The sequence below is a fragment of the Pan paniscus genome, chromosome 9 (genome assembly GCF_029289425.2).
Source record: "Pan paniscus chromosome 9, NHGRI_mPanPan1-v2.0_pri, whole genome shotgun sequence".
NCBI classification, from domain to species: Eukaryota; Metazoa; Chordata; class Mammalia; order Primates; family Hominidae; genus Pan; species Pan paniscus.
In genome coordinates this window covers 129,835,594-129,862,381 of record NC_073258.2, presented here as the reverse complement: position 1 = coordinate 129,862,381, position 26,788 = coordinate 129,835,594, and the positions used below count along the sequence as shown (strand labels likewise).

The following is a 26,788-nucleotide window of genomic DNA, read 5'->3' as shown; positions in this document are numbered from 1 at the left end:
CAATCAGACGTAGATTTGGTGTTTTCACATAGTCCCATATTTCTTGGAGGCTTTGCTCATTTCTTTTTATTCTTTTTTCTCTAAACTTCCCTTCTTGCTTCATTTCATTCATTTCATCTTCCATTGCTGATACCCTTTCTTCCAGTTGATCGCATCGGCTCCCGAGGCTTCTGCGTTCTTCACATAGTTCTCGAGCCTTGGTTTTCAGCTCCATCAGCTCCTTTAAGCACTTCTCTGTATTGGTTATTCTAGTTATACATTCTTCTAAATTTTTTTCAAAGTTTTCAACTTCTTTGCCTTTGGTTTGAATGTCCTCCCATAGCTTGGAGTAATTTGATCGTCTGAAGCCTTCTTCTCTGAGCTCGTCAAAGTCATTCTCCGTCCTGCTTTGTTCCGTTGCTGGTGAGGAACTGCGTTCCTTTGGAGGAGGAGAGGCGCTCTGCTTTTTAGAGTTTCCAGTTTTTCTGCTCTGTTTTTTCCCCATGTTTGTGGTTTTATCTACTTTTGGTGTTTGATGATGGTGATGTACAGATGGGTTTTTGGTGTGGATGTCCTTTCTGTTTGTTAGTTTTCCTTCTAACAGACAGGTTCCTCAGCTGCAGGTCTGTGGGAGTACCCGGCCATTTGAGGTGTCAGTCTGCCCCTGCTTGGGGGTGCCTCCCAGTTAGGCTGCTCGGGGGTCAGGGGTCAGGGACCCACTTGAGGAGGCAGTCTGCCCGTTCTCAGATCTCCAGCTGCGTGCTGGGAGAACCACTGCTCTCTTCAAAGCTGTCAGACAGGGACATTTAAGTCTGCAGAGGTTACTGCTGTCTTTTTATTTGTCTGTGCCCTGCCCCCAGAGGTGGAGCCTACAGAGGCAGGCAGGCCTCCTTGAGCTGTGGTGGGCTCCACCCAGTTCGAGCTTTCTGGCTGCTTTGTTTACTTAAGCAAGCCTGCGCAATGGTGGGCGCCCCTACCCCAGCCTTGCTGCCGCCTAGCAGTTTGATCTCAGACTGCTGTGCTAGCAAGCAGCGAGACTCCATGGGCGTAGGACCCTCCGAGCCAGGTGCGGGATATAATCTCCTGGTGCGCCATTTTTTAAGCCCGTTGGAAAAGCGCAGTATTCGGGTGGGAGTGAACCGATTTTCCAGTTGCCGTCTGTCACCCCTTTCTTTGACTAGGAAAGGGAACTCCCTGACCCCCTGCGCTTCCCAAGTGAGGCAATGCCTCACCCTGCTTTGGCTCATGCACGGTGTGCGCACCCACTGGCCTGCGCCCACTGTCTGGCACTCCCTAGTGAGATGAACCTGGTACCTCAGATGGAAATGCAGAAATCACCCGTCTTCTGCATCGCTCATGCTGGGAGCTGTAGACCGGAGCTGTTCCTATTCGGCCATCTTGGCTCCTCTTTCTTTTCCAATTTTTACATTTTTTCTTGCTTTTTTCCCCAAGTGAATAAGACCTCAAGTACAGTGTTGAATAGAAGACAACATTCTTGATTTTTTCATGATCTCAGTGGGAAATCATTTAGTATTTCAGTGTTAAGTGTGATGCTTAGCTGTATTTGTGTTTTTTAATAATTTTCATTAAAATATTTTGAAGAGTTTATGAATAGGTATTAAATTTCACCTATTGAAATCATATGTGATGGATTACATTTATTGATTTGCATATGTTGAACCAGACTTGCATCCCAGGAATGAAGCCGACTTGATCGTGGTGGATAAGCTTTTTGATATGCTGCTGGATTCGATTTCCCAGTATTTTATTGAGGATTTTTGCATCGATGTTCATCAGAGGTATTGGCCTGAAGTTTTCTTTTTTGGTTGTGTTTCTTTCTGGTTTTGGTATCAGGATGATGCTGGCTTCATAAAACGAGTTAGGGAGGAGTCCCTCCTTTTTAATTGTTTGGAGTGGTTTCAGAAGGAATGGTACCAGCTCCTCTTTGTACCTCTGGTAAAATTTGGCTGTGAATCCGTCTGGTCCTGGGCTTTTCTTTCTTTTTTTTTTTGGTTGGTCTATTAATTACTGCCTCAATTTCAGAACTTGTTATTGGTCTATTCAGGGATTCAGCTTCTTCCTAATTTAGTCTTGGTAGGGTGTATGCATCCAGGAATTTATCCATTTCTTCTAGATTTTCTAGTTTATTTGTGTAGAGGTGTTTATAGTATTCTCTGATGGTAGTTTGTATTTCTGTGGGGTCAGTGGTGTCCCTAAACATTTTTTATTGTGTCTGTTTGATTCTTCTCTCTCTTCTTTATTAGTCTAGCTAGTGGTTTTTTGTTTGTTTGTTTGTTTGTGTTTTTCAAAAAAACAGCTCCTGGATTTGTTGATTTTTTTTTTTTTTTCTTTTTGGAGGGTTTTTCATGTCTCTGTCTCCTTCATTTCTTCTCTGATCTTAGTTATTTCTTGTGCTTTGCTAGCTTTTGGATTAGTTTGCTGTTGCCTCTAGCTCTTTTAATTGTGATGTTCGGGTGTCCATTTGAGATCTTTCTAGCTTTCTGATGTGGGCATTTAGTGCTATACATTTCCCTCTTAACACTGCTTTAGCTGTGTCCCAGAGATTCTAGTATGTTGTCTCTATTTGTTCTCATTTGTTTCAAAGAACTTCCTGATTTCTGCCTTAATTTATTTATTTCCCCAGGAGTCATTCAGGAGCAGGTTGTTCAAGTTCCATGAAATTGTGTGCTTTTGAGTGAGTTTCTTAATCTTGAGTTCTAATGTGATTGCACTGTGGTCTGAGAGATTGTTTGTTGTGAAGTTAGTTCTTTTGCATTTGTTGAGGAGTGTTTTACTTCCAATTATGTGTTCGTTTTTAGAATAAGTGCCATGTGGCACTGAGAAGAATGTATATTCTGTTGATTTGGGGTAGAGAGTTCTGTAGACTTCAGAACCAAAGAGAAAACCACATGATTATCTCAACAGATGGAGAAAAGGCCTTTGATAAAATTCAACATCCCTTCACGTTAAAAACTCTCAATAAGCTAGATATTGATGGAACATATTTCAAAACAATAAGAGCTATTTATAACAAACCCACAGCCAATATCATATTGAATGGAGAAAAGATGGAAACATTCTCTTTGAAAACCAGTACAAGACAAGGGTGCCCTCTCTCACCACTCCTATTCAACATAGTATTGGAAGTTCTGGCCAGGGAAGTCAGGCAAGAGAAAGAAATAAAGGTTATTCAGATAGGAAGAGAGGAAGTCAAGTTGTCTCTGTTTGCAGATGACATGATTTTATATTTAGAAAACCCAGTCATCTCAGCCCAAAAACTCCTTGAACTGATAAGCAGCTTCAGCAGTCTCAGGATACAAAATCAATGTGTAAAAATCCCAAGCATTCCTTTATGTCAACAATAGGCAAGCAGAGAGCCAAATCATGAATGAACTCACATTCATAATTGCTACAAAGAGAATAAAATACCTAGGAATACCGTTAACAGGGGATGTGAAGGGCCTCTTCAAGGAGAACTACAAACCACTGCTCAAGGAAATAAGAGATGACACAAACAAATAGAAAAACATTCCGTCTTCATGGTTGGGAAGAATCAATATTGTGAAAATGGCCATACTGCCTGAAGTAATTTATAGATTCAGTGCTATTCCCATCAAGCTACCATTGACATTCTTACAGAATTAGAAAAAACTATTTTGAATTTCATATGAAATCAAAGAAGACCCCATATAGCCAAGACAATCCTAAGCAAAAAGAACAAAGCTGGAGGCATCACGCTACCTGACTTCAAACTATACTACAATGCTACCGTAACCAAAACAGCAGGGTACTGGTACCAAAACAGACATATAGACCAATGGAGCAGAACAGAGACCTCGGAAATAACACCACACATCTACAACCCTCTGATCTTCGACAAACCTGACAAAAACAAACAATGGGAAAGAGATCTCCTATTCAGTAAATGGTGCTGGGAAAACTGGCTAGCCATATACAGAAAACTGAACCTGGACCCCTTCCTTTCACCTTATACAAAAATTAACTCAGGATGGATTAAAGACTTAAATGTAAAACCCCAAACCATAAAAACCCTAGAAGAAAACCTAGGCAATACCATTCAGGACATAGGCATGGGCAAAGTCTTCATAACAAAAACGCCAAAAGCAATTGCAATAAAAGCCAAAATTGACAAATGGGATCTAATTAAACAAAATACCATCTCCACAGCCAAAGAAACTTATCATCAGAGTGAACAGGCAACCTATAGAATGGGAGAAAATTTTTGCCATCTACCCTTCTGACAAAGGTCTAATATCCAGCATTTACAAGGAACTTCAAACATATTTACAGGAAAAAGATAAGTAACCCCATCAAAAAGTGGGCAAAGGATACGAACAGACACCTCTCAAAGGAAGACATTTCTGTGGCCAACAAACATATGAAAAGAAGCTCAACATAACTGATCATCAGAGAAATGCAAATCAAAACCACAGTGAGACACCATCTCACGCCAGTCAGGATGGCGATTATTAAAAAGTCAGGAAACAATAGATGCTGGCGAGGCTGTGGAGAAATACAAACACTTTTACACTGTTGGTGGGAATGTAAATTAGTTCAACCCTTGTGGAAGACACTATGGCAATTCCTCAACGATCTGGAAGCAGAAATACCATTTGACCTAGCAATTCCATTACCCAAAGGAATATAAATCATTCTACTATAAAGGCACTTGCACACATATGTTTATTGCAGCACTGTTTACAACAGCAGAGACATGGAACCAACCCAAATGGCCATCAATGACAGACTGGATAAAGAAAATGTGGTACATATGCACCATGGAATACTATGAAGCCATAAAAAGGAATGAGATCATGTCCTTTTCAGGGACATGGACAGAGCTGGAAGCCATCATCCTCAGCAAGCTAACACAGGAACAGAAAACCAAACACTGCATGTTGTCATCCATAATTGGGAGTTGAACACTGAGAACAGGTGGACACAGAGAGGGGAACAACACAGATCGGGGCCAGTTGTGGGGTGGAGGGTGAGGGGAGGGGACGGAAAGTAGAGGACGAGTCAATAGATGCCGCAAACCACCATGGCACATATATACCTATGTAACAAACCTGCGCGTTCTGCATATGCATCCCGTTTTTTTTTTTTTGAGGAAATTAAAAAGAAAGAAATTATATATATATATTTCCCTTTAATAGTGTAGTGTGATCAATTATAGGGCTTGATTTTAGAACATTTAATAATTTGCATTTTGAACTAAAACTCATTCGGTCACTATCCTTTTTGTATATTACTGGGTTTTTGTATATTACTGGGTTTGATTTTATATTTTGTTTAGGAGTTTTATAACTGTGTTCATTATATCAACCTATAATTTTCTCTTCTAGTAATGTCTAGCTTTTGCTCTAAACTCTGGCTTGGCCTTATTGGATGGATTGGGAAGTGTTCCTTTTATTTTTATACTTTGGAAGAATGTTTATACAATTTTTATTATCTTTGGCTTGTATGTTTAAAAGAGTTCAATGGATTCATTTGGGCTTGGAGTTTCCTTACAGATTAATTTTGTTTAATAGCTGTAGGACTGTACAAATCTTTTTGTTTATTGTTTCAGTTTTGGTGAATTGGGTTCCTCAGAGGATTTGTTCATTTCAACTAAATTCTCAACTGCATTGCAGTGAAAATGTTCATAATGGCCTCACAATCTTTTTTTTTTTTTTTTTTTTTTGAGACAGAGTCTCACTCTGTGGCCCAGGCTGGAGTGCAGTGGTGCGATCTCAGCTCACTGCAAAGCTCCGCCTCCCGGGTTCACGCCATTCTCCTGCCTCAGCCTCCTGAGTAGCTGGGACTATAGGTGCCCGCCACCACGCCCAGCTAATTTTTTGTAGTTTTAGTAGAGACGGGGTTTCACCGTATTAGGCAGGATGGTCTTGATCTCCTGACCTCGTGATCCATCCGCCTCAGCCTCCCAAAGTGCTGGGATTACAGCCTTGAGCCACCATGCCCAGCCCAGCCTTAGAATCTTTTTAATGTTCACAGGCTTTCTGTTTATGGCTCCCTTTTTATTATCTATATTGTAGATTCTCCATTTTTTTATTGGTCAGACTTATTCTAGGGATTGTTCATTTTATTAATCTTTTAAAGAATCAACCTTTGGCTTTGTTTTCTTTTTTATGCATTTACTTTCTATTTTATTGATTTGTTATTTAAACATTTTTAAATACTTTCCTTGAATTAATTTACTATTCTTTTTCTAGCTTCTTGTGATGGAAGCTTAGAAGTACTAATTTTTCAACTTGTCTAATTTCCAGTAACATGCATTTAGAGCTATGAATTTTGCTAAATACCTCTTTAGTTGTATCCCACACATTTTCATCTATTGTATTTTCATTATCATTCACATAAAAAGACTTTCTAATTTCCATTGTGATTTTTATGTTTGATTTATGAGTTATTGAGTATTGTGTTTCTTTATTTCCAAACATTTAGAGGAATTTCTAGTTATCTTTCAGTCATTGATTTTTAGTGCAGTTCTGCGGTGGTTACAAAACGTGTTTCATGATTTAAATTTTTTTAATTTGTTGAGACTTCGTCTTCTAGCATTTAGTCTATTTGTAAATGTTTCATATATGCTTGAAAAGAATGTGAAAGGAAAAATGAGTTTTGTAGTTGTTGGGTTTAGTGTTCTGTGTTAGTTCACATTGGAAAATTGAATTGTTCAAGTCATATACTTACAGTTTTGTCTGCTTATTTTATCAGCCATTGAGAGGGATTTGCTAAAATCTACAACTGTGATAGTGGATTTATCTGTTTTTTAGTTCTTTCAACTTTATGTATTTTGAGGCTGTTATTTTTTGCATACAAATTTTGTTTACAATTTATTGCATATAAATTATGTTAACCTGTTAATTTGATGCCTTTATGAAACGTCCCCCTTTATCTCTAGTAATACCTTGTGCTTAAGGTCTACTTTGCCTGATGTAATATAGCTACGCTAGCCTTCTTTGGCTAGTGTTTACATGGTTATCAATTTTTGTAATCCTTCCATTTTCTACCTTTTGGTGTTGTTATATTTAAAGTATGTCTCTTAGGATATAGTTATTGCTTTTTATTTTGAGACAAGTTGCTTTTCTGTCACCCAGGCTGGAGTACAGTGGTGTGAACATGGCTCACTGCAGCCTCGACATCCTGGGCTCAGGTGATCTTCTCACCTCAGCCTGTGGAGAAGCTGGGACCACAGGTGTATACCATTTCACCTGGCTAATTTTTGTATTTTTTTTTACAGTTGGGGTCCAACTGTCTTGCCCAGTCTGGTCTTGAACTTCTGGGCACAAGTAATATGCCCACCTTGGCCTCTTGAAGTACTAGGATTATAGGTGTGAGCCACTGCACCCAGCAGTTGTTGGTTTTTAAATCCCTGCTTATAGTCTTTGTATTTTAATAGGGATCTTTAAGTCCATTTACTTTTTTTAACTAAAAGAATTCACATGCCATGTGATTCACTTTTAAAGTGTACAATTCAGTGGTTTTTAATATATTCACGAAGTTATACGAAAACCACCATTATCTAATTCTAGAACATTTGAGAAAGAAATCCCTCACCTGAAATCCCTCACCTATTAGTAGAACTCTCCATGTTTCCATCTCCTCAGCCTCTGGAAACAACTAATATAATTTTTGTCTCTATGGGCTTGACTATTCTGAAAATTTCATATATAGAGAATTATATGATTTGTGGTCTTTTGCCTCTGACTTATTTTATTTAGCATAATGTTTTCAATGTTTATCCCTGTGGTAGCATGAATCAGCACTTCATTCTTTTTTAATGACTGAATAATATTTTATTATGTGTACCTAGTGCATTTTGTTTATTTATCCTTCAGTTGCTGGGCATTTTGATTGTCCCTACTTTTTGGCTATTATGAATAATATTGCTATGAATATTCATGTACAAGTTCTTGGTAGACGTGTTTTTATTTCTCTTGATTAAATACCAGGAGTAGAATTGCTTGGTCATTTGGTAATTCTCTGTTTAACATTTTGAGAAACTGCCAGTCTTTTCCACAGTGGCTGTCCCATTTTACATTCCTTCTAATAATGAATGGGGGGTCTGATTTCTCCATATCTTTCCCAGCTAGTCTGTTTGCTTTCCAAATTATTAATGTGCTTGAATTTAAGTTTACCATTTTAATATTTGTTTTTATTTGCCTTGTTTTATTTCCTCTCTTATTATTTCCTGCCTTCTCTTAGATTAATATGTATGTTTTATTTTTCAAAAATCTTTTCCTCTATCAGCTTTTTAGTTATACATTTATTTCTCGTTCTTCTAGTGTTCACTATAGAGACTGCAACATATATTTGACTTATATACAGTATTCCATAAAATAGAACTTTTCTCACTTCTCAACCAATAGAGAAATCCTAAACTGTTTGACTGAATGTACATTTCTTATCCTTTGTGTTTTTAATGTGTATATATTGTTAACTTCATAAGACGTTATTTTTATGTTTATACAGTATTTACTTATATTTCCCCACTTTTGTGCTTTATTCTTTTCATGTGTTTTTGTAGTTTTGGAATCAGTTTTCTTCAATTAGGAATTCTCTTTACTATTTCTTTTATTGCAGTCTCTTGGTGGTAGTTTTTTTCAGCTTTCGTTTGTAAATAATTTGTTTTACCTGCTTTCAAAATGGTTACTTTGGTGAGGCAGAAGATTCTAGGTTGGAAATATTTTTTCCTTTTAGCACACTGAAGGTTAATTTCATTATTTTCTCTTTTCCATTGAAATGTCTTCTCCCATTGTAATTATTGCTTCTTGGAAGTCAACTTTAAAAAATTCTCTGGCTGCTTTTAAGGATTTCTCTTTGTGTTTGGTTTTTAGCAGTTTGACTGTAATTTACCTATGGTTTTAATTTTTAAAAATTCTGCTTGAGGCTTATAGAATTTCTTTGAATCTTTAGTTTGATGATTTCATCAGTTTTGAAAACTTTTTAGCATTTGTTTTCAAATATTGCTTTTGTCACATTCTCTTGTTTTAAAAAATTATCTCCCTTATCTCTGTCATCAATTTAGACATATTTGAGATCTTTTTTTTTAAACCAAGTCTCTCATCCTTTATACTATTTTGTGTATTTTCTGTTCCTTTTTTTCTCTGTGTTCTTCAATGTGGATATTTTCTACTAAACTATCTTCTAGTTCACTAACCCTCTCTTTAGCTATGTTTATTGTTCTACTAAATGTATCTGGTTAGTTCTTAATTTCAGATACTGTATTTTTCAGTTTTAAAATGAACATTTGATTTTATGGCTTCCAATTCTCTGTTGAAATTCATCATTTCTCTCTTATTTTTTACTTTCATTCAATTGAACATATAAATCATAAATGTTTTTAGCAATTTGATAAAAATTTAACTAAATTCTTCTTATGTATTCCTCTTCTCCCCATACTATGTTCAGAAAAGTAACTGCTTGTCATCCATCTAATCTCAGAGAGGCTTGTGTTTCCATAGTGTTTAAACTAGTTGGTTGCCCTGAGACCTCAGTTTTCTGTTGTGTCCTAGAAAAGTTAAGATTTTCAAATTATCTATTTTTTTTTTTATTATTACTAGGCTAGGGGTGATGCTCTTTACAGCTTTCTGCATCATAGGCAGAAAATCACAAATGCCATTTTAAAGTCTCTTTCTGATAATGCTATGATCTGAATGAAATGTGAGTCTTTCTGGTTTGACTATTTTTTTTCTCAATTTTCACTAGTTCTTGTTTTTTTAAGCATGCCTCATAATATTTACTGGATACTAGATAATGTGAACGAAAGATTTGCAGAGAGTCTGGAGAACGTTTTTTCCTCCAAAGACAGTTAATTTTTCTTCTCGTACTTCTGATTCTGTCAAGGCTTGGTTTGGGGATTTGTTAGAATTTTTCTATTGCTGTTTTGTCCATACTCTTAAGGCATGGCTTTTTTAGAGTCACACATAAGAGCCCAGGGGTTTTTCAGTGCTCCTCCATCTCGGCAGTGCTTGCTTGCCAGCCCATCTCCTCAACATTGATGGGCTGCCAAAATGTCTACTTGCCTCTTTACTTGGTTTGTTTTGGGTTTCTTGGCATCCTGTCCTACATATTTGTAAGCTTAGGACTCAGTTAATAATTTGAGGTGAATTTTGCTGTAGATTTCTGGGCTCTTTCTCTTTAGGTCTTTTTTGGGGGCATTTTACATCCTGAATTCCTCCCTACTTTGGTAATCCCAGCCTCCAACCTCTGCCTTCTCATCCCACTAAGATTACAGTTATTATCTTGGGCTCTATTTCCCATGATTGATTTGAAAAGTTATCTTATACAGAAAGAAGGATTAAATGTGGAAATTGCTTGATTGGGCTTTCCTTATCTCAAAGCTTGTAGCCCTGGATGTCCCATCTGTATTGATTGCTTTCTGTTGCCTTCAGACAAGCTGTTTTATATGTTTTGCCCAACATTCATAGTTGTTCTCATTGAAAATGTTTATTTGTTGCACTCTGCTCCATTGATTGGAACCGGAAATACCATATCTTTTCTTTATTCTGAAATGATACTAATGCTTAGCACAGTTCTGTAAATATTGATTCAGAGTAACTAATTGCTGTTGCAAATCTTTTCAAGGTTCAAATTGTGTTGAACTGATAAAAATCAGTTTTTATATAATAACCATGGACCATAAAGGTTAACTAGCTGTAAACCTTATTTTATCTTTTGGAATAAAAGCAGGTGTTTGGTACATTAGGAGAGACCTCTGAAAGCCAGAGTAGAAATAAAGGATCACTGCTATTCACTTAAGCTCTTTTAGCTAAACTTCAAATCTGACATGTAGTTTTTCTGCTCTTTCAATTGTGATCATTGGAAGGCTTTCATAGAATTGGAAATTCTTATCAGAATCTTTCGTGTTTTGATCTCTAGGAAGATGAAGTCCTCAGTACATTCTGAAGAAGATGATTTTGTTCCAGAGCTACATAGAAATGTACACCCTCGAGAGCGGCCTGATTGGGAAGAAACTCTTAGCGCAATGGTAAATCAGTTTTATACAATTGTTCATATATACATATATATGTATATATAGCACTTATATAAGGAAAAGGAACTGAGGACACATTACACAAAAAATTTTGTTGCTTTGTTCATTTATTCAGGAAATATTTATTGAGTGAATACTGTATACTTGGCACTGTCGTAGAGTCTGTGGGCAGAGTAATAGGGTTACAGAGTGGTAAAAATACAGTGTGAAAGGATAGGTGCTAATTATATAGGGTAGTCACAGATGGCCTCTGTGGGAAGATGAGGTTTGATCAAAGACCTGAAGGAGGTGAGGGAGTGAGTAGTGTGTTTATCTGGAAACACATCATTTTAGGCAATGGAAGAACAAGTTACAGGCTGTGGCATAGGATTAGAGAACAAGTCGGAAGAAACACAAATAGGATAGTGTGGCTGAAACTGGATGAGAAAGAAATGAGGTCAGAGAAGTGGTTTGGGTGGGTGGAAAGCAGATCGTGCAGTTTCTTGTACTTTATTGATGAAGACTTTTGCTTTTTATGCTTAGTGAGATGGGAAACCATTGGAGGATTTTTGGCTGAGCAGTGACACAATCTGACTTAAAATGTTAAAGAAGTCTCAGGTTACTGTGAGTAGGAGGAGGCAAAAGAAGTAAAGAGAATCTGTGTGTTATAATTAGTAGGTAAATAGTGATGGTGGCTTGAACCAGGATGATAGCACATATGGTGAGAATTGGTTAGATGTTATAGTTTTACTGATAAAGACAGCTGTTGTCAATGAATGGGTAATAAGAGTATGAGATGAAGATATATTAAGAATGGCTTCAAGTTTTTTGGCTTCTTCAACCTGAAGAATGGAATTTATAGTACTGAGATGCTGGAAAAGCAGTTTTTGTTGGGGGATAGGTGGAAAAATCAGCAGTGTAGTTTTTCACATAATACATTTGAGATACTCATTTAGTTTATTAAAACTTTTTGTAACAGGTCTATTAATAAGAATGAAGAAATTCTTCTTTTGTGGGAGAGGACATTTTACTTAACTGTGGTTAAGAGTCAGTGTTCTCTGTCAAAATAAAATGGAAACATTCATCTATCAGTGCTGATCTGTAATGATATTTTACTTACTTCATTTTTGAAAATGTCTTTCACTCAGGCACAGCAAATACTGACATAAATTCACAAACATTTTAATTGAACATATTTGTCACTAGGAAGGCATTTATAGAATTCTGTTAGGTTCTCTTCTTGATATTTGCCTTTTAGCATGTTATTATATTGTCAGTTAATCAATTCCAATTAAAGATTAGGTGGAAGTTCTCAGTTGCACAGTTAAATGGAATTTGCAGTATGGAAATTTACTTTGCATTTACATGTGATCTGAAAAACCCTACTGGACCTGTAGTTTGAGCTCAGAAAAAAATATTCACTACACATTTGTATGGGAATGGAAATCTCCCTTCTTGTTTTAATATTTGATAATTTGGGATGCATGGACAGTAGCTTGTGATTACTTGTGATTCTCAGAATACTAGTTGTCATTAAGATGACTTTATTGTCAGTGTTTCTTATATATAAGCTATGTTTTCTCTTGTAATTGTACATTAAGTTCACCAAGAAATATCATCAAGTCTGCAGTAAAAACTGATTAGCAAAGTCATTTAGCGTTCCGTAATAAATGTCAAAAATATGTATATCTAAAGCCTTTTTGTATTCCACACATATTTTTACCAAAATTGGTTATAATGTATCTTAGTAGATTCCACTTCAGGTTTTACTGAATTAATGTTTGCTCAAGTTATGTGAGAATATTCTTGCCTGTAGTTGTCCCGTGCTGACTGTTCATAGGAGCTAATTCTTCAGTCATTTCACACTCAACATTGACTCCTCAACAACAATAGCAATATTGGTTCCATTTTTTGACTTACCAAGAGTCAAGGAAAACCACTGAAATCATTTGCCTTGTTTTTAAAGTGACTATTGATTTGCTTCCAATGTCCTCAACATTTAAAAAATATTATTATGTGTAATTTATTTTAGATTTTTTTATTATTATACTTTTAAGTTCTGGAGTACATGTGCAGAACATGCAGGTTTATTACATAGGTATACATGTGCCATGGTGGTTTGCTGCACCCATCCACCTGTCATCTTCATTAGGTATTTCTCCTAATGCTATCCTTCCCCTAGCCCCCACCCCCTGACAGGCCCCGGTGTGTGATGTTCCCCTCACTGTGTCCATGTGTTCTCATTGTTCAACTCACACTTGTGAGTGAGAACATGCAGTGTTTGGTTTTCTGTTCCTGTGTTAGTTTGCTGAGAATGATGGTTTCTAGCATCATCCATGTCCCTGCAAAGGACAAGAACTCATCTTTTTTTATGGCTGCATAGTATTCCATGGTGTATATGTGCCACATTTTCTTTATCCAGTCTATCATTGATGGGCATTTGGGTTGGTTCCAAGTCTTTGCTATTGTGAACAGTGTTGAAGTAAGCATACGTGTGCATTTGTCTTTATAGTAGAATGATTTATAATACTTTGGGTATGTACCTAGTAATGGGATTGCTGGGTCAAATGGTATTTCTGGTTCTAGATCCTTGAGGAATCGCCGCACTGTCTTCCACAATGGCTGAACTAATTTACACTCCCACCAACAGTGTAAAAGTGTTCCCGTTTCTCCACATCCTCTCCAGCATCTGTTGTTTCCTGACTTTAATGATCACCATTCTAACTAGTGTGAGGTGGTATCTCGTTGTGGTTTTGATTTGCATGTCTCTGATGACTAGTATTGATGAGCTTTTTTCATGTTTGTTGGCCACATAAATGTCTTCTTTTGAGAAGTGTCTGTTCATATACTTTGCTAACTTTTTGATGGTTTTTTTTTTCTTGTAAATTTGTTTAAGTTCCTTGTAGATTCTGGATATTAGCCCTTTGTCAGATGGATAGATTGCAAAAATTTTCTCCCATTCTGTAGGTTGCCTGTTCACTCTGATGATAGTTTCTTTTGCTGTGGAGAAGGTCTTTAGTTTAATTAGATTCCATTTGTCAATTTTGGCTTTTTTTTTGCTATTGCTTTTGGTGTTTTAGTCATGAAGTCTTTGCCCATGCCTATGTCCTGAATGGTATTGCCTAGGTTTTCTTCTAGGGTTTTTATGGTTTTAGGTCTTATGTTTAAGTCTTTAATTCATTTTGAGTTAATATTTGTATAAGGTGTAAGAAGGGGTCCAGTTTCAATTTTCTGCATATGGGTAGCCAGTTTTCGTAACACTATTTATTAAATAAGGAATCCTTTCCCCATAGCTTGTTTTTGTCAGGTTTGTCAAAGATCCAGAGGGTCGTAGATGTGTGGCGTTATTTCTAAGGCTTCTGTTCTGTACCATTGGTCTATATATCTGTTTTGGCACCAGTACCATGCTGTTTTGGTTACTGTAGCCTTGTAGTATAGTTTGAAGTCAGGTAGCGTGATGCCTCCAGCTTTGTTCTTTTTGCTTAGGATTATCTTGGCTATGCAGGCTCTTTTTTGGTTCCATATAAAATTTAAAGTAGTTTTTTCTAATTCTGTGAAGAAAGTCAATGGTGGCTTGATGAGGATAGCATTGAATCTATAAATTACCTTGGGCAGTATGGCCATTTTCACAATATTGATTCTTCCTATCCATGAGCATGGAATATCTTTCTATTTGTTTGTGTCCTCTCTTATTTCATTGAGCAGTGGTTTGTAGTTCTCCTTGAAGAGGTCCTTCATATCCCTTGTAAGTATTTTATTCTCATTGTAGGTATTTTATTCTCATAGATATCATCATCCTAGGTATTTTATCATCCTAGGTATTTTATTCTCTTTTAGCCATTGTGAGTGGGAGTTCACTCATGATTTGGCTCTCTGTTTGTCTATTATTGGTGTATAGGAATGCTTGTGATTTTTGCACATTAATTTTGTATCCTGAGACTTTGCTGAAGTTGCTGATCAGCTCGAGGAGATTTTGGGTTGAGACGATGGGGGTTTTTTAAATATACAATCACGTCATCTGCAAACAGAGACAATTTGACTTCCTCTCTTCCGATTTGAATACCCTTTATTTCTTTCCCTTGCCTGATTTCCCTGGCCAGAACGTCTAGTACTATGTTGAATAGGAGTGGTGAGAGAGGGCATCCTTGTCTTGTGCAGGTTTTCAATGGGAATGCTTCCAGCTTTTGCCCTTTCAGTATGATATTGGCTGTGGGTTTGTCATAAATAGCTCTTATTATTTTGAGATACATTCCATGAATACCTAGTTTATTGAGAGTTTTTAGCATGAAGCAGTGTTGAATTTTATCAAAGGGTTTTTCTGCATCTATTGAGATAATTGTGGTTTTTGTCATTAGTTCTGTTTATGTCATTGGTTCTGTTTTGTTATTGGTTCTGTTATGATGGATTATGCTTATTGATTTTCATATGTTGAACCAGCCTTGTATCCCAGGGTTGAAGCTGACTTGATTGTGGTGGATAAGCTTTTTAATGTGCTCCTGGATTTGGTGTGCCAGTATTTTATTGAGGATTTTCACATTGATGTTCATCAGGGATATTGGCCTGAAATTTTGTTTTTTTGTTGTGTCTCTGCCAGGTTTTGGTATCAGGATGATGTTGGCCTCATAAAATGAGTTAGGGACGAGTCCCTCTTTTTCAGTTGTTTGGAGTAGTTTCAGAAGGAATGGTACCAGCTTCTCTTTGTACCTCTAGTAGAATTTGGCTGTGAATCCGTCTGATCCTGGGCTTTTTTTTTTGGTAGGTAGGCTATTAATTACTGCCTCAATTTCAGAACTTGTTATTGGTCTATTCAGGGATTCGACTTCTTCCTAGTTTAGGAAGGTGTCTTCCTAGTTTGGGAAGGTGTATGTGTGCAGGAATTTATCCATTTCTTCTAGATTTTCTAGTTTATTTGTGTAGAGGTGTTTACAGTATTCTCTGATTGTAGTTTGTATTTCTGTGGGATCAGTGCTAATATCCCCTTCATCATTTTTTATTGTGTCTATTTTATTCTTCTCTCTTCTTCATTAATCTGGCTAGCAGTCTATCCATTTTGTTAATCTTTTCAAGAAACTAGCTCCTGGATTCACTGATTTTTTTTAAGGGTTTTTCATGTCTCTATCTCCTTCAGTTCTGCTCCTTAGTTATTTCTTGTCTTCTGTTAGCTCTTGAATTTGTTTGCTCTTGCTTCTCTAGTTCTTTTAACTGTGATGATAGGGTACCAATTTTAGATCTTTCCCACTTTCTCCTGTGGTCATTAATGCAATAAATTTCCCTCTAAACACTGCTTTCACTTGTCCCAGAGATTCTGGTATGTTGTGTCTTTGTTCTCATTGATTTCAAAGAACTTATTTATTTCTGCCTTAATTGCATTATTTACCCAGTAGTCATTCAGGTGCAGATTGTTCAGTTTCCATGTAGTTGTGCGGTTTTGAGTGAGTTTCTTAATCCTGAATTTTATTTTGATTGCCTATTGTTTGAGAGACTGTTATGATTTCCATTCTTTTGCATTTGCTGAGGAGTGTTTTACTTCCAATTATGTGGTCAGTTTTAGAATACATGTGATATGGTGCTGAGAAGAATGTATAGTCTGTTGATTTGGGAGTGGAGAGTTCTGTAAATGTCTATTAGGTCTGTTTCATCCAGAGCTGGGTTCAAGTCCTGAATATCCTTGTTAATTTTCTGTCTTGTTGATCTGTCTAATATTGACAGTGGAGTGTTAAAGTCTCCCACTGTTATTGTGTGGGAGTCTAAGTCTCTTTATAGGTCTCTAAAAACTTGCTCTATGCATCTGAGTGCTCCTGTATTGGGTGCATGTATATTTAGGATAGTTAGCTCTTCTTGTTACATTGATCCCTTTAGCTCTTGTCTTCTTTGATCTCTGTGGTTTACAGTCTGTTTTATCAGAGACTAGGATTGCATTCTCTGCTTTTTTTTTTTTTTTTTTTGCCTTCCATTTGCTTGGTAAATCTTCCTCCTTCCCTTTATTTTGAGCCTATGTGCGCATGTGAGTTGAATCTCCTGAATTCAGCACCCCGATGAGTCTTGACTCTTTATCCAGTTTGCCAGTCTGTGTCTTTTAATTGGGGCATTTAGCCCATTTACATTTAAGGTTAATATTGTTATGTGTGAAATTGATCCTGTCATTATGATGCTAGCTGGTTATTTTGCCCGTTAGTTGATGCAGTTTATTCATAGTGTTGATGGTCTTTACAATTTGGTATGTTTTTGTAGTGGCTGCTACCGGTTTTTCCTTTCCATATGTAGTGCTTCCTTAAGGAGTTCTTGTAAGACAGGCCTGGTGGTGACAAAATTTCTCAGCATTTGCTTGTCTGTAAAGGATTTTATTTCTCCTTTGCTTATGAAGCTTAGTTTGGCTGGATATGAAATTCTGGGTTGAAAATTCTTTTTAGAATGTTGAATATTGGCCCCCTACTCTCTTCTGGCTTGTACGGTTTCTGCAGAGCTCTGCTGTCAGTCTGATGGGCTTCCCTTTGTGGGTAACCTGATCTTTCTCTCTGGCTGCCCTTAACATTTTTTCCTTTATTTCAACCTTGGTGTATCTGACAATTATGTGTCTTGGGGTTGTTTTTCTCGAGGAGTATCTTTGTGGTGTTCTCTGTATTTCCTGAATCTGAATGTTGGCCTGTTTTGCTAGGTCGGGGAAGTTCTCCTGGATAATATCTTGAAGAGTGTTTTTCAGCTTGATTCCATTCTCCTCGTCACTTTCAGGTACACCAGTCAAAGATACATTTGGTCTTTTCACATAGTCCCATATTTCTTGGAGGCTTTGTTTGTTCCTTTTCATTCTTTTTTCTCTAATCTTGTCTTCACGCTTTATTTCATTATGTTGATCTTCAATCTCTGGTATCTTTTCTTCTGCTTGATCAATTTGGCTATTGATACTTGAGTAAGCTTCACGATGGTCTCGTGCTGTGTTTCTCGGCTCCATCAAGTAATTTATGTTATCCTCTAAACTGGTTATTCTAGTTAGCAATTCCTTTAAGCTTTTTTCAAAGTTCTTAGCTTCCTTGCATTGGGTTACAACATGCTCCTTTAGCCCGGAGGAGTTTGTTATTACCCACCTTCTGAAGCCTGCTTCTGTCAATTCATCAGACTCATTCTCTGTCTGGTTTTCTTCCCTTGCTGGCAAGGAGTTGTGATCCCTTGGAGGAGAAGAGGTGTTCTGGTTTTGGAATTTTCAGCCTTTTTGCCCTGGTTTTTCCTCATCTTCATGGATTTATCTACCTTTGGTGTTTGATGTTGGTAACATTTGGATGGGGTTTATGTGTGTATGTCCTTTTTGTTGATGTTGATGCTATTCCTTTCTGTTTGTTAGTTTTCCTTCTAATAGTGAGGCCCCTCTGCTGCAGGTTTGCTGGAGTTTTCTGTATGTCCACTCCAGACCCTGTTTGCCTGGGTATCACTAGCAGAGACTGCAGAACAGCAAAGTTTGCTGTGTGTTCCTTTCTCTGGAAGCTTCGTCCCAGAGGGGCACCCCAGATGCCAGCTAGAGCTCTCTTGCATGAGGTGTCTGTTGACCACTGCTGGGAGATGTTTCCCAGTCAGGAGGCATGGGGTTCAGGGACCCACTTGAGGGGGCAGTCTGTCCCTTAGCAGAGCTCCAGCGCTGTGCTGGGAGATCCATTGCTCTCTTCAGAGTTGGCAGGCAGGAGCGTTTAGGTCTGATGAAGCTGCACCCACAGCCCCACCTTCTCACAGGTACTCTGTCCCAGGGAGATGGGAGTTTCATCTACAAGCCCCTGCCTGGGGCTGCTGCCTTTCTTACAGACATGTCCTGCCTAGAGAGGCAGTCTGGCTACAGTGGCTTTGTGGCTCTGTGGTTGGCTCCTCACTGTCCCAACTTCCCAGGGGCTTTGTTTACATTGTGAGGGGAAAATTGCCTGTTCAAGCCTCGGTAATGGTGGACGACTCTCCCCCTACCAAGCTCGAGCATCCCAGGTCGACTTCAGACTGCTGTGCTGGCAGCAAGAATTTCAAGGCAGTGGATCTTAGCTTGCTGGGCTCCTTGGGGGTGGGATTGGCTGAGCTAGACCACTTGGCTCCCTGGCTTTAGCCCCCTTTCCAGGGGAGTAAATGGTTCTGTCTTGTTGGCATTCCAGGCGCCACTGGGGTATGAAAAAAATACTCCTGCAGCTAGCGCGGTGTCTGCCCAAATGGCTGCCCAATTTTGTGCTTGAAACCAGGGTCCTGGTGGTGTAATCACCTGAGGGAATCTCCTGGTCTGCAGGTTGTGAAGACCATGTGAAAAGCGTAGTATTTGGATCAGAATGCACCGTTTCTCACAGCACAGTCTTCTCATGGCACAGTCCCTCACATCTTCCCTTGGCTAGGAGAGGGAGTTCCCTGACCCCTTGCCCTTCCCAGGTGAGGCAACGCCCCACTCTGCTTTGGCTCGCCTTCCATGGGCTGCACTCACTGTCTAATCAGTCCCAATGAGATGGGTCAAGTCCTGCAGTTGTAAATGCAGAGATCACCCGCCTTCTGCATTGATCTCGCTGGGAGCTGCAAACTGGAGCTGTTCCTATTTGGCCATCTTGCCAGCCACCTCCCAGTGTCCTCAATCAACTCTTTAAGCAACTATTCTCACCAGTAGATTTAAATCAATTTGTTTTTTTTTTTTTGACACATTTCTTTTACTGCTGCAATCAAATGTGATTTGATAAACTCACCATTGGTAAATGACTTTCCTTGCTTGCTGATAAATGAACTACTAGGAAATGTACTTAGGTTGCAATCTTGTTCTTTTTTGTGAAGAAATTCTGTGTGGTGATGTACTCAGTTTTAGAATTTTCTAATTTTTGAGAGTGTTAACTTTCCTGTGAGTTGAGAATATTGTAATGAGTGCATAGTTTGGTAGTGTCAATGTATATTCCATTATTTTAGCACAGCTGTGGTGTCATTGTATGATAAACACAATGTTTTGTGATCTAATTTGATAACAAAATAATAGATATTCACCTGTGCCTTAAAAGTATGACACTCAAAGTCCACCTCTTTCTTCTTTTCTTATTTTTATTCCTATGTATATGTATTGGTAATTTTAAAAAATGTGGTATGATAATACACGTGGAAATTGAAATGCTGTTCAGTTGTAATTTGATACTGTATAGTGTGCCACGTAGCAGTGGGGATTGATGGGAGAGCCACATGTGGTCTTTTTGCAGCTATTCACCTCTGCCATTCTATTGTGAAAACAGCTGGAAATAATACATAACAAATGAGTGTGACAGTGTTCCAATAAAACTTTATTTATGTATACCAATGTTTAAATTCCATGTAGTTTTCAAATGTCAGTAGTCATTCTGTTTTTTGACTTTTCTCCCCAAACATTTATAAATGTAAAAACTACTTTTAGCTCAAGGGCTATACAAAATAGGTGATGGACTGGATTGACTCTTGATTTTCAACTCCTTCTTTATCATACAATTTTTAAAAAAATGTTATTTCAGTAGTTTTTGGGGAACAGGTGGCTTTTAATTACATGGGTAAGTTCTTTAGTGGTTGTTTCTGAGATTTTGGTGCACCTGTCACCCTAGCAGTGTACATTGTACCTGATGTATAGTCTTTTGTTCCTCACTCACCTCCCACCCTTCCCCTTGAGTGCCAAAGTCCATTATATCAGTCTTATGCCTTTGTGTCCTCATAGCTTAGCTCCCACTTATAAGTAAGAACATAACGGTATTTGGTTTTCCATTCCTGAGTTACTTCACTTAAAATAATGGTCTCCAAATCCATCCAGGTTGCTATGGATGCCATTATTTCATTCCTTTTTGTGGCTGAGTAGTATTCTGTAGTGTATATATACCACATTTTCTTTATCCACTTGTTGGTCAAGGGCCAGTTAGGCTGGTTCCATATTTTTGCTGTTGCAAATTGTGCTGCAATAAACATGCGCGTGCAAGTGTCTTTTTCATATAATGACTTCTTTTCTTCTGGGTAGAGATCCAGAGGTGGAATTGCTGGATCATATGGTAGTTCTGCCAGTTCTTTAGGGAATCTCCATACCATTTTCCATAGCGGTTGTACTAGTTTACATTCCCATCAGCAATGTAAACGTGTTCCCTTTTCACCACATCCATGCCAACATCTATTATTTTTTGATTTTTAAATTATGGCTATTGCTGCAGAAGTAAGAAGTTATCTCATTGTAATTTTAATTTGTATTTCCCTGATAATTAGTAATGTGGAGCATTTTTTCATGTGTTTGTTGGCCATTTGTCTATCTTCTTTTGAGAACTGCCTATTTATGTTCTTTGCCTACTTTGTGATGGGATTTTTTTTTCTTGCTGATTTGTTGGAGTTCTTTGTGAATTCTGGATATTAGTTCTTTGTCAGATGCATAATTTGTGAATATTTTCACCCATTCTGTTAGTTGTCTATTTTCTCTGGTGATTATTTCTCTTGCTGTAGGGAAGCTTTTTAGTTTAATTAGGTCCTGCCTATTAATTTTTGTTTTTGTTGCATTTGCTTTTGGGTTCTTGGTCTTGAACTCTTTGCCTAAGCCAATGTCTAGAAGAGTTTTTCTGATATTATCTTCTAAATTTTTATGGTTTCAGGTCTTAGATTTAAGTCTGATCCATCTTGACTTGATGTTTGTATATGGTGAGAGATGAGGATCCAGTTTCATTCTTCTACATTTGGCTTGCCAATTATCCCAGCACCATTTGTTGAATAGGTATCCCTTACCCAATTTATGTTTTTGTTTGCTTTATCCAAGATCAGTTGGCCATAAGTATTTGGCTTTATTTCTGGGTTCTTTATTCTGTTCCATTGGTCTACATGCCTTTTTTTAAATACCAGTACCATACTGTTTCTGTAACTATAACCTTGTAGTATAGTTTGAAGTTGAGTAATGTGATGCCTCCATGTTTGTTCTTTTTGCTTAGTCTTTCTTTGTCTATGTGGGCTCTTTTTTGGTTCCATATAAATTTTAGAATTGTTTTTTGTAGTTTTGTGAAGAATGATGCTGGTATTTTGATGGGAATTGCATTGAATCTGTAGACTGCTTTTGGCAGTATGGTCATTTTCACAATATTGATTCTACCCATCCACGAACATGGGATGTGTTTCCATTTGTTTGTGTCATCAGTGATTTTTTTCAGCAGTGTTTTGCAGTTTTCCTTGTAGAGATAGTTCATCTCCTTGGTTAGGTATATTCCTAATTTTTTTTTTGGCAGCTGTTGTAAAAGGGATTGAGTTCTTGATTTGATTCTCAGCTTCGTTGCTGTTGTTGTACAGCAGTGCTACAGATTTATGTATATTAATTTTGTTTTCTGAAACTTTACTGAATCTATTTATCAGATCTAGGAGCTTTTTTAGATGAGTCATTAGGGTTTTCTAGGTATATGATCATATCATCATCAAACAGCGACAGTTTGACTTCCTCTTTCCTGATTCGGACACCTTTATTTCATTATCTTGTCTGATTGTTCTGGCCAAGACTTGTAGCACTATGTTGAATAGAAGTGGTGAAAGTGGGCATCCTTGTCTTGTGCCAGTTCTCAGGGGCAATGCTTTCAGCTTGTCCCTATTCAGTATAATGTTGGTTGTGGATTTATCATAGTTGGCTTTTATTACCTTGAGGTATGCCCCTTTTATTCCAGTTTTGCTGAGGGTTTTAATCATAAAGGGATACTGGATTTTGTCAAATGCTAGTTCTGTGTCTGTTGAGATGATCATATGATTTTTTCTTATAAATTTTGTGTATGTGGTGTATCACACTTATTGATTTAGATGTGTTCAACCATCTGTGCATTCCTGCTGTGAAACCCACTTGGTCATGCTGTATCATATTTTTGATATTCTTTTGGATTTGGTTAGCTAGTATTTTGTTGAGGATTTTTGTATCTGTGTTCCTCAGGGATACTGGTCTGTAGTTTTCTTTTTTTGTTATGTCCTTTCCTGGTTTTGGTATTTGGGTGATGTTGGCTTCATAGAATGACTTAGGGAGGATTTCCTCTTTCTCTGTCTTTTGGAATAGTTTCACTAAGATTGGTACCAATTCTTCTTTCAGTGTCTTATAGAATTCAGCTGTGAAAACATCTGGTCCTGTACTTCTTTTGTTGGCATTTTAAAAATTACTGTTTGAATCTCACTACTTGTTGAACTCTGAACAGACTACTTGGTGTGTTCAGAGTTTCTGATTCTTCCTGGTTTAATCTAGGAGGGTTGTATATTTCCAGGAAATTATCCATCTCCTCTAGATTTTCTAGTTTGTGCACATAAAGGTGTTAATAGTAGCCTTGGATGATCTTTAGTATTTCTGTGTTATCAGTTGTATTATCTCCGGTTTCTAATAGACCTTATTTGGATCTTGCCTCCTCTTTTCTCGGTTAATCTTGCTAATGGTCTATCAATTTTGTTTGTTCTTTCAAAGAACCAGCTTTTGGCTTCATTTATCTTTTGTGTGGTTTTGTTGTTGTTGTTTCCACTTCATTTAGTTCAGCTCTGATATGGGTTATTTCTTTTCTTCTGCTGAGTTTGGATTTGGTTTGTTCGTGTTTCTCTGTTTCCTTGAGGTGTGACCTTAGTCTGTTTTCACTCTTTTAGCCTTTTTGATATGGGCATTTAATGCTATGAACTTTTCTCTTTGCACCGTTTTTGCTGTATCCCAGAGTCTTTGACAAGTTATGTCAGTATTATCATTCAGCTCAAAGAATTTTTAAATTTCCATGTTGATTTCATTGTTGTCTCAAAGATCATTGAAGAGCAGATTATTTAATTTTCGTGTGTTTTTACAGTTTTGGGTGTTCCTTTTCGAGTTAATTTCCAGCTTTGTTTTACTGTGGTCTGAGAGGATACTTGATATAATTTAGATTTTTCTTAAATTTATAGAGACATGTGACCTATCATTGGTCTATCTTGGAGAATGTTCCATGTACTGATGAAAAGAATATATATTCTGCAGTTGTTGGGTAGACTGTCCAGTAAATATCTGTTAAATCCATTTGTTCTAGGGTTTAGTTTTAAGTCTATTGTTTCTTTGTTGACTTTCTGTACTTTGTAGTACTGTCAGTGGAATATTGAATTTCCCCACTATTACTGTGTTGCCATCTATCTCATTTCTTAGGTCTAGTAGTAATTGTTTTATAAATTTGGGAGACCTCGTGTTAAGTGCGTATATATTTAGGATTGTGATATTTTCTTGTTAGATTGATCCTTTTATCATTATATAATGTCCCTCTTTGTCTTTTTTCTACTGTTTTTGCTTTAAAGTCTGTTTTTTTCTGGTATAAAAATTGCTACTCCTCCTTGCATTTGGTTTCCATCTGTGTGGAATATCTTTTCCCACCCCTTTACCTTAAGTTTTGTTGAGTCGTCACCTTAGGTGAGTCTCTTGAAGACAGCAAATAATTGGTTGGTGGAATTTTTTTTTTTTTTTTTATTCATTCTGCCATTCTCTATCTTTTAAGTGAGCATTTAGGCCATTTACATTCACTGTTAGTATTGAGATGTGAGGTATTGTTCTATTCATCATGCTAATTGTTGCCTTAATATGTTGTTTTTCATTATGTTATTGTCTTATGGGCCCTGTGAAATTTATGCTTTAAGGAGGTTCTATTTTGGTGTCTTTCAGTGTTTTGTTTCAAGATTTAGAACTCTGTTTAGCATTTCTTGTAGTGCTGGCTTAGTAGTGGCAAATTGCTTCAGGAATTTTTTGTCTGAAAAAGACTTTATCTCTCCTTTTATGAGGCTTAGTTTTGCTGGAGATAAAATTCATGGCTGACAAATATTTTGTTTAAGGGGGCTAAAGATGGGAACCCAGTCTCTTCTGATTTACAAGGTTTCTTCTGACAAATCTGCTGGTAATCTGATAGGTTTTCTTTTGTAGCTTATTTGATGCTTTTATCTCACAGCTCTTAAGATTCTTTCTTTCGTCTTAAGTTCTGAGTGGGGCACTGCAGGAGCCAGGCCAGCCTCACCAACTATGAGGGATTTAGATAACCTGATGACTGTGTGCGCGGGTGATTTTTTTGCGGTGAATATTTCAGTTGTTCTTTGAGCTTTTTGTATTTAGATGTCTAGATCTCTAGGAAGGCCAAGGAAGTTTTCCTCAATTAACCCTACAAATAAGTTTTCTAAACTTTAGATTTCTTTTCTTCCTCAGGAACACCTATTTTTCTTAGGTTTGGCCATTTAACATAATCCCTAATTTCTTGGAGGCTCTGTTCATTTTTTTATTCTTTTTTTTTTTTTTTTTGTCTTTGTCAGATTGGGTTAATTTGAAAGCCAAAAGTTAATTTGGGTTAATTTTCTTCAAGCTCTGAACTTCTTTCTTCTCCTTGTTCTCATATATTGTTGAAACTTCTCAGGGTGTTTTGTATTTCTGTAAGTGTGTCTTTCATTTCCAGAATTTGTGATTGTTTTTTCTTTATGATACCTGTTTCTCTGGAGAATTTCCTATCTATATCCTGTATTTTCTAAAAAAATTTCTTTACATTGGTTTTCACATTTTTCTGGTGTCTTCTTGATTAGCTTTACAATCAACCTTCTGAAATTTTTTTTTCTTCTGGCAAATCAGAGAGTTCTTCTAGGTACAGATCCATTGTTAGGGAGCTGGTGTGATCTTTTGGTGGTAGTATAGAATCCTGTTGTGTCATATTCCCAGAATTACTTTTCTGGTTCCTTCTCATTTTGGTAGTCTGTTTAAGTGGAAAGGTGTGGAACTCAAGTCTTAATGTTCAGATTTCCTTGTCCTATGGGGTTATCCCTTGATGTGGTACTCTCCCCCTTTTCTTGAGGATGGGGCTTCCTAAGAGCTGGACTGCAGTGAATCTTATTTCTCTTCTGGGTCTAGCCACCCAGCAGGACTACCAGGCTCTGCGCTGGTGCTAGGGAATGTCTGCAAAGAGTCCTGTGATGTGATCTGTCTTCAGGTCTCCCAGGCATGGATACCAGCACTTGCTTGGATGGAGGTGGCAGGGGAGTGAGGTAGACCCAGTACTTGGTTGTAGATATGTTTAGTGTGCTGGCTTTCTCGAATGCTGGTTATGCTAGCAGTAAAGTTGTCAAATGGAGAGACTAAGGACCATTGGTTAGCCAGGATGTTGTGGGCAGTGGAATTAGCTATTGTCTTCTTCTTCCTGGCAGCAAGATTATTCTGTCATAAGTTGCTGTTATGGCCCAAGTAGATTGGCCTCCAGCCTGTGGGTGGCATTTTCAAAAGAGCATCAGCTGTAGTAGTAGTAGGGGGATCTGTGCTTGCCCTGCATTGGCCAGGATAAGGATTTTAGTTTGTCAGGTGATGGATGGGGCCATAAAGCCCCCAAGAGTTTCTATCTTTTGTGTTTGGCAACCATGGGAAATAGAGAAATACCATCAGGTTGGGGCTGGTTTAGGTGGGTCCAAGCTTAGACTTTCCTTGGGTGAGGCTTGCTGTGGCCACTGTAGGGGATTGAGGGGGTGGTTCTCAGGCCAGTGGGGTTATGTTCCAGAGGGGCTTTTGGTTGCCTCTGTTGTTCCATATAGTTTCTCAGGGAAATGGGTGATAGCTGTAGCAAGAGGCCTTACCCAACTCCCTCATAGTTGGTGAGGCTGGCCTGGCTCCTGCAGTGCCCCACTCAGAACTTGCCCCAGGCTGTGAGCTTTCCTGCTGAGAAAGCAAGCATGGGTTTCCCACCTTGCCCCTCCCTGTCTGTCACCAGTGGCTCCTACGTTTGTATCTGAAGCAATTCCTGTTTGCCCCCAGATTCTGCTCAAGGAAATTCACGCCCAGTCAGAATTACTACTTATTTCAGTAGGAAGCTCTCTCTGTCCTGTGATCCCTCCCTAATTCTGCTGCCTGCCTTCCCT

General features: G+C 37.8%; 1 protein-coding gene across 12 annotated transcripts in view; it reads left to right on the top strand.

The window, feature by feature from the left end:
* Positions 1 to 26,788, top strand: part of ARHGAP32 (Rho GTPase activating protein 32) — a 317,821-nt gene that overhangs the window by 104,234 nt on the left and 186,799 nt on the right. For 10 of the 12 annotated variants that reach the window (XM_034934048.3, XM_034934045.3, XM_055095088.2 and 7 more), the window contains one exon: positions 10,882 to 10,990. The exons of the other annotated variants lie outside the window; for them this stretch is intronic. In XM_034934048.3, coding sequence (XP_034789939.2) covers positions 10,886 to 10,990 — 105 coding nt within the window. In that variant the 5' untranslated portion in view covers positions 10,882 to 10,885. Of the gene's footprint in view, positions 1 to 10,881; positions 10,991 to 26,788 lie in introns of those variants that run through there. 12 annotated transcript variants of the gene reach the window in all.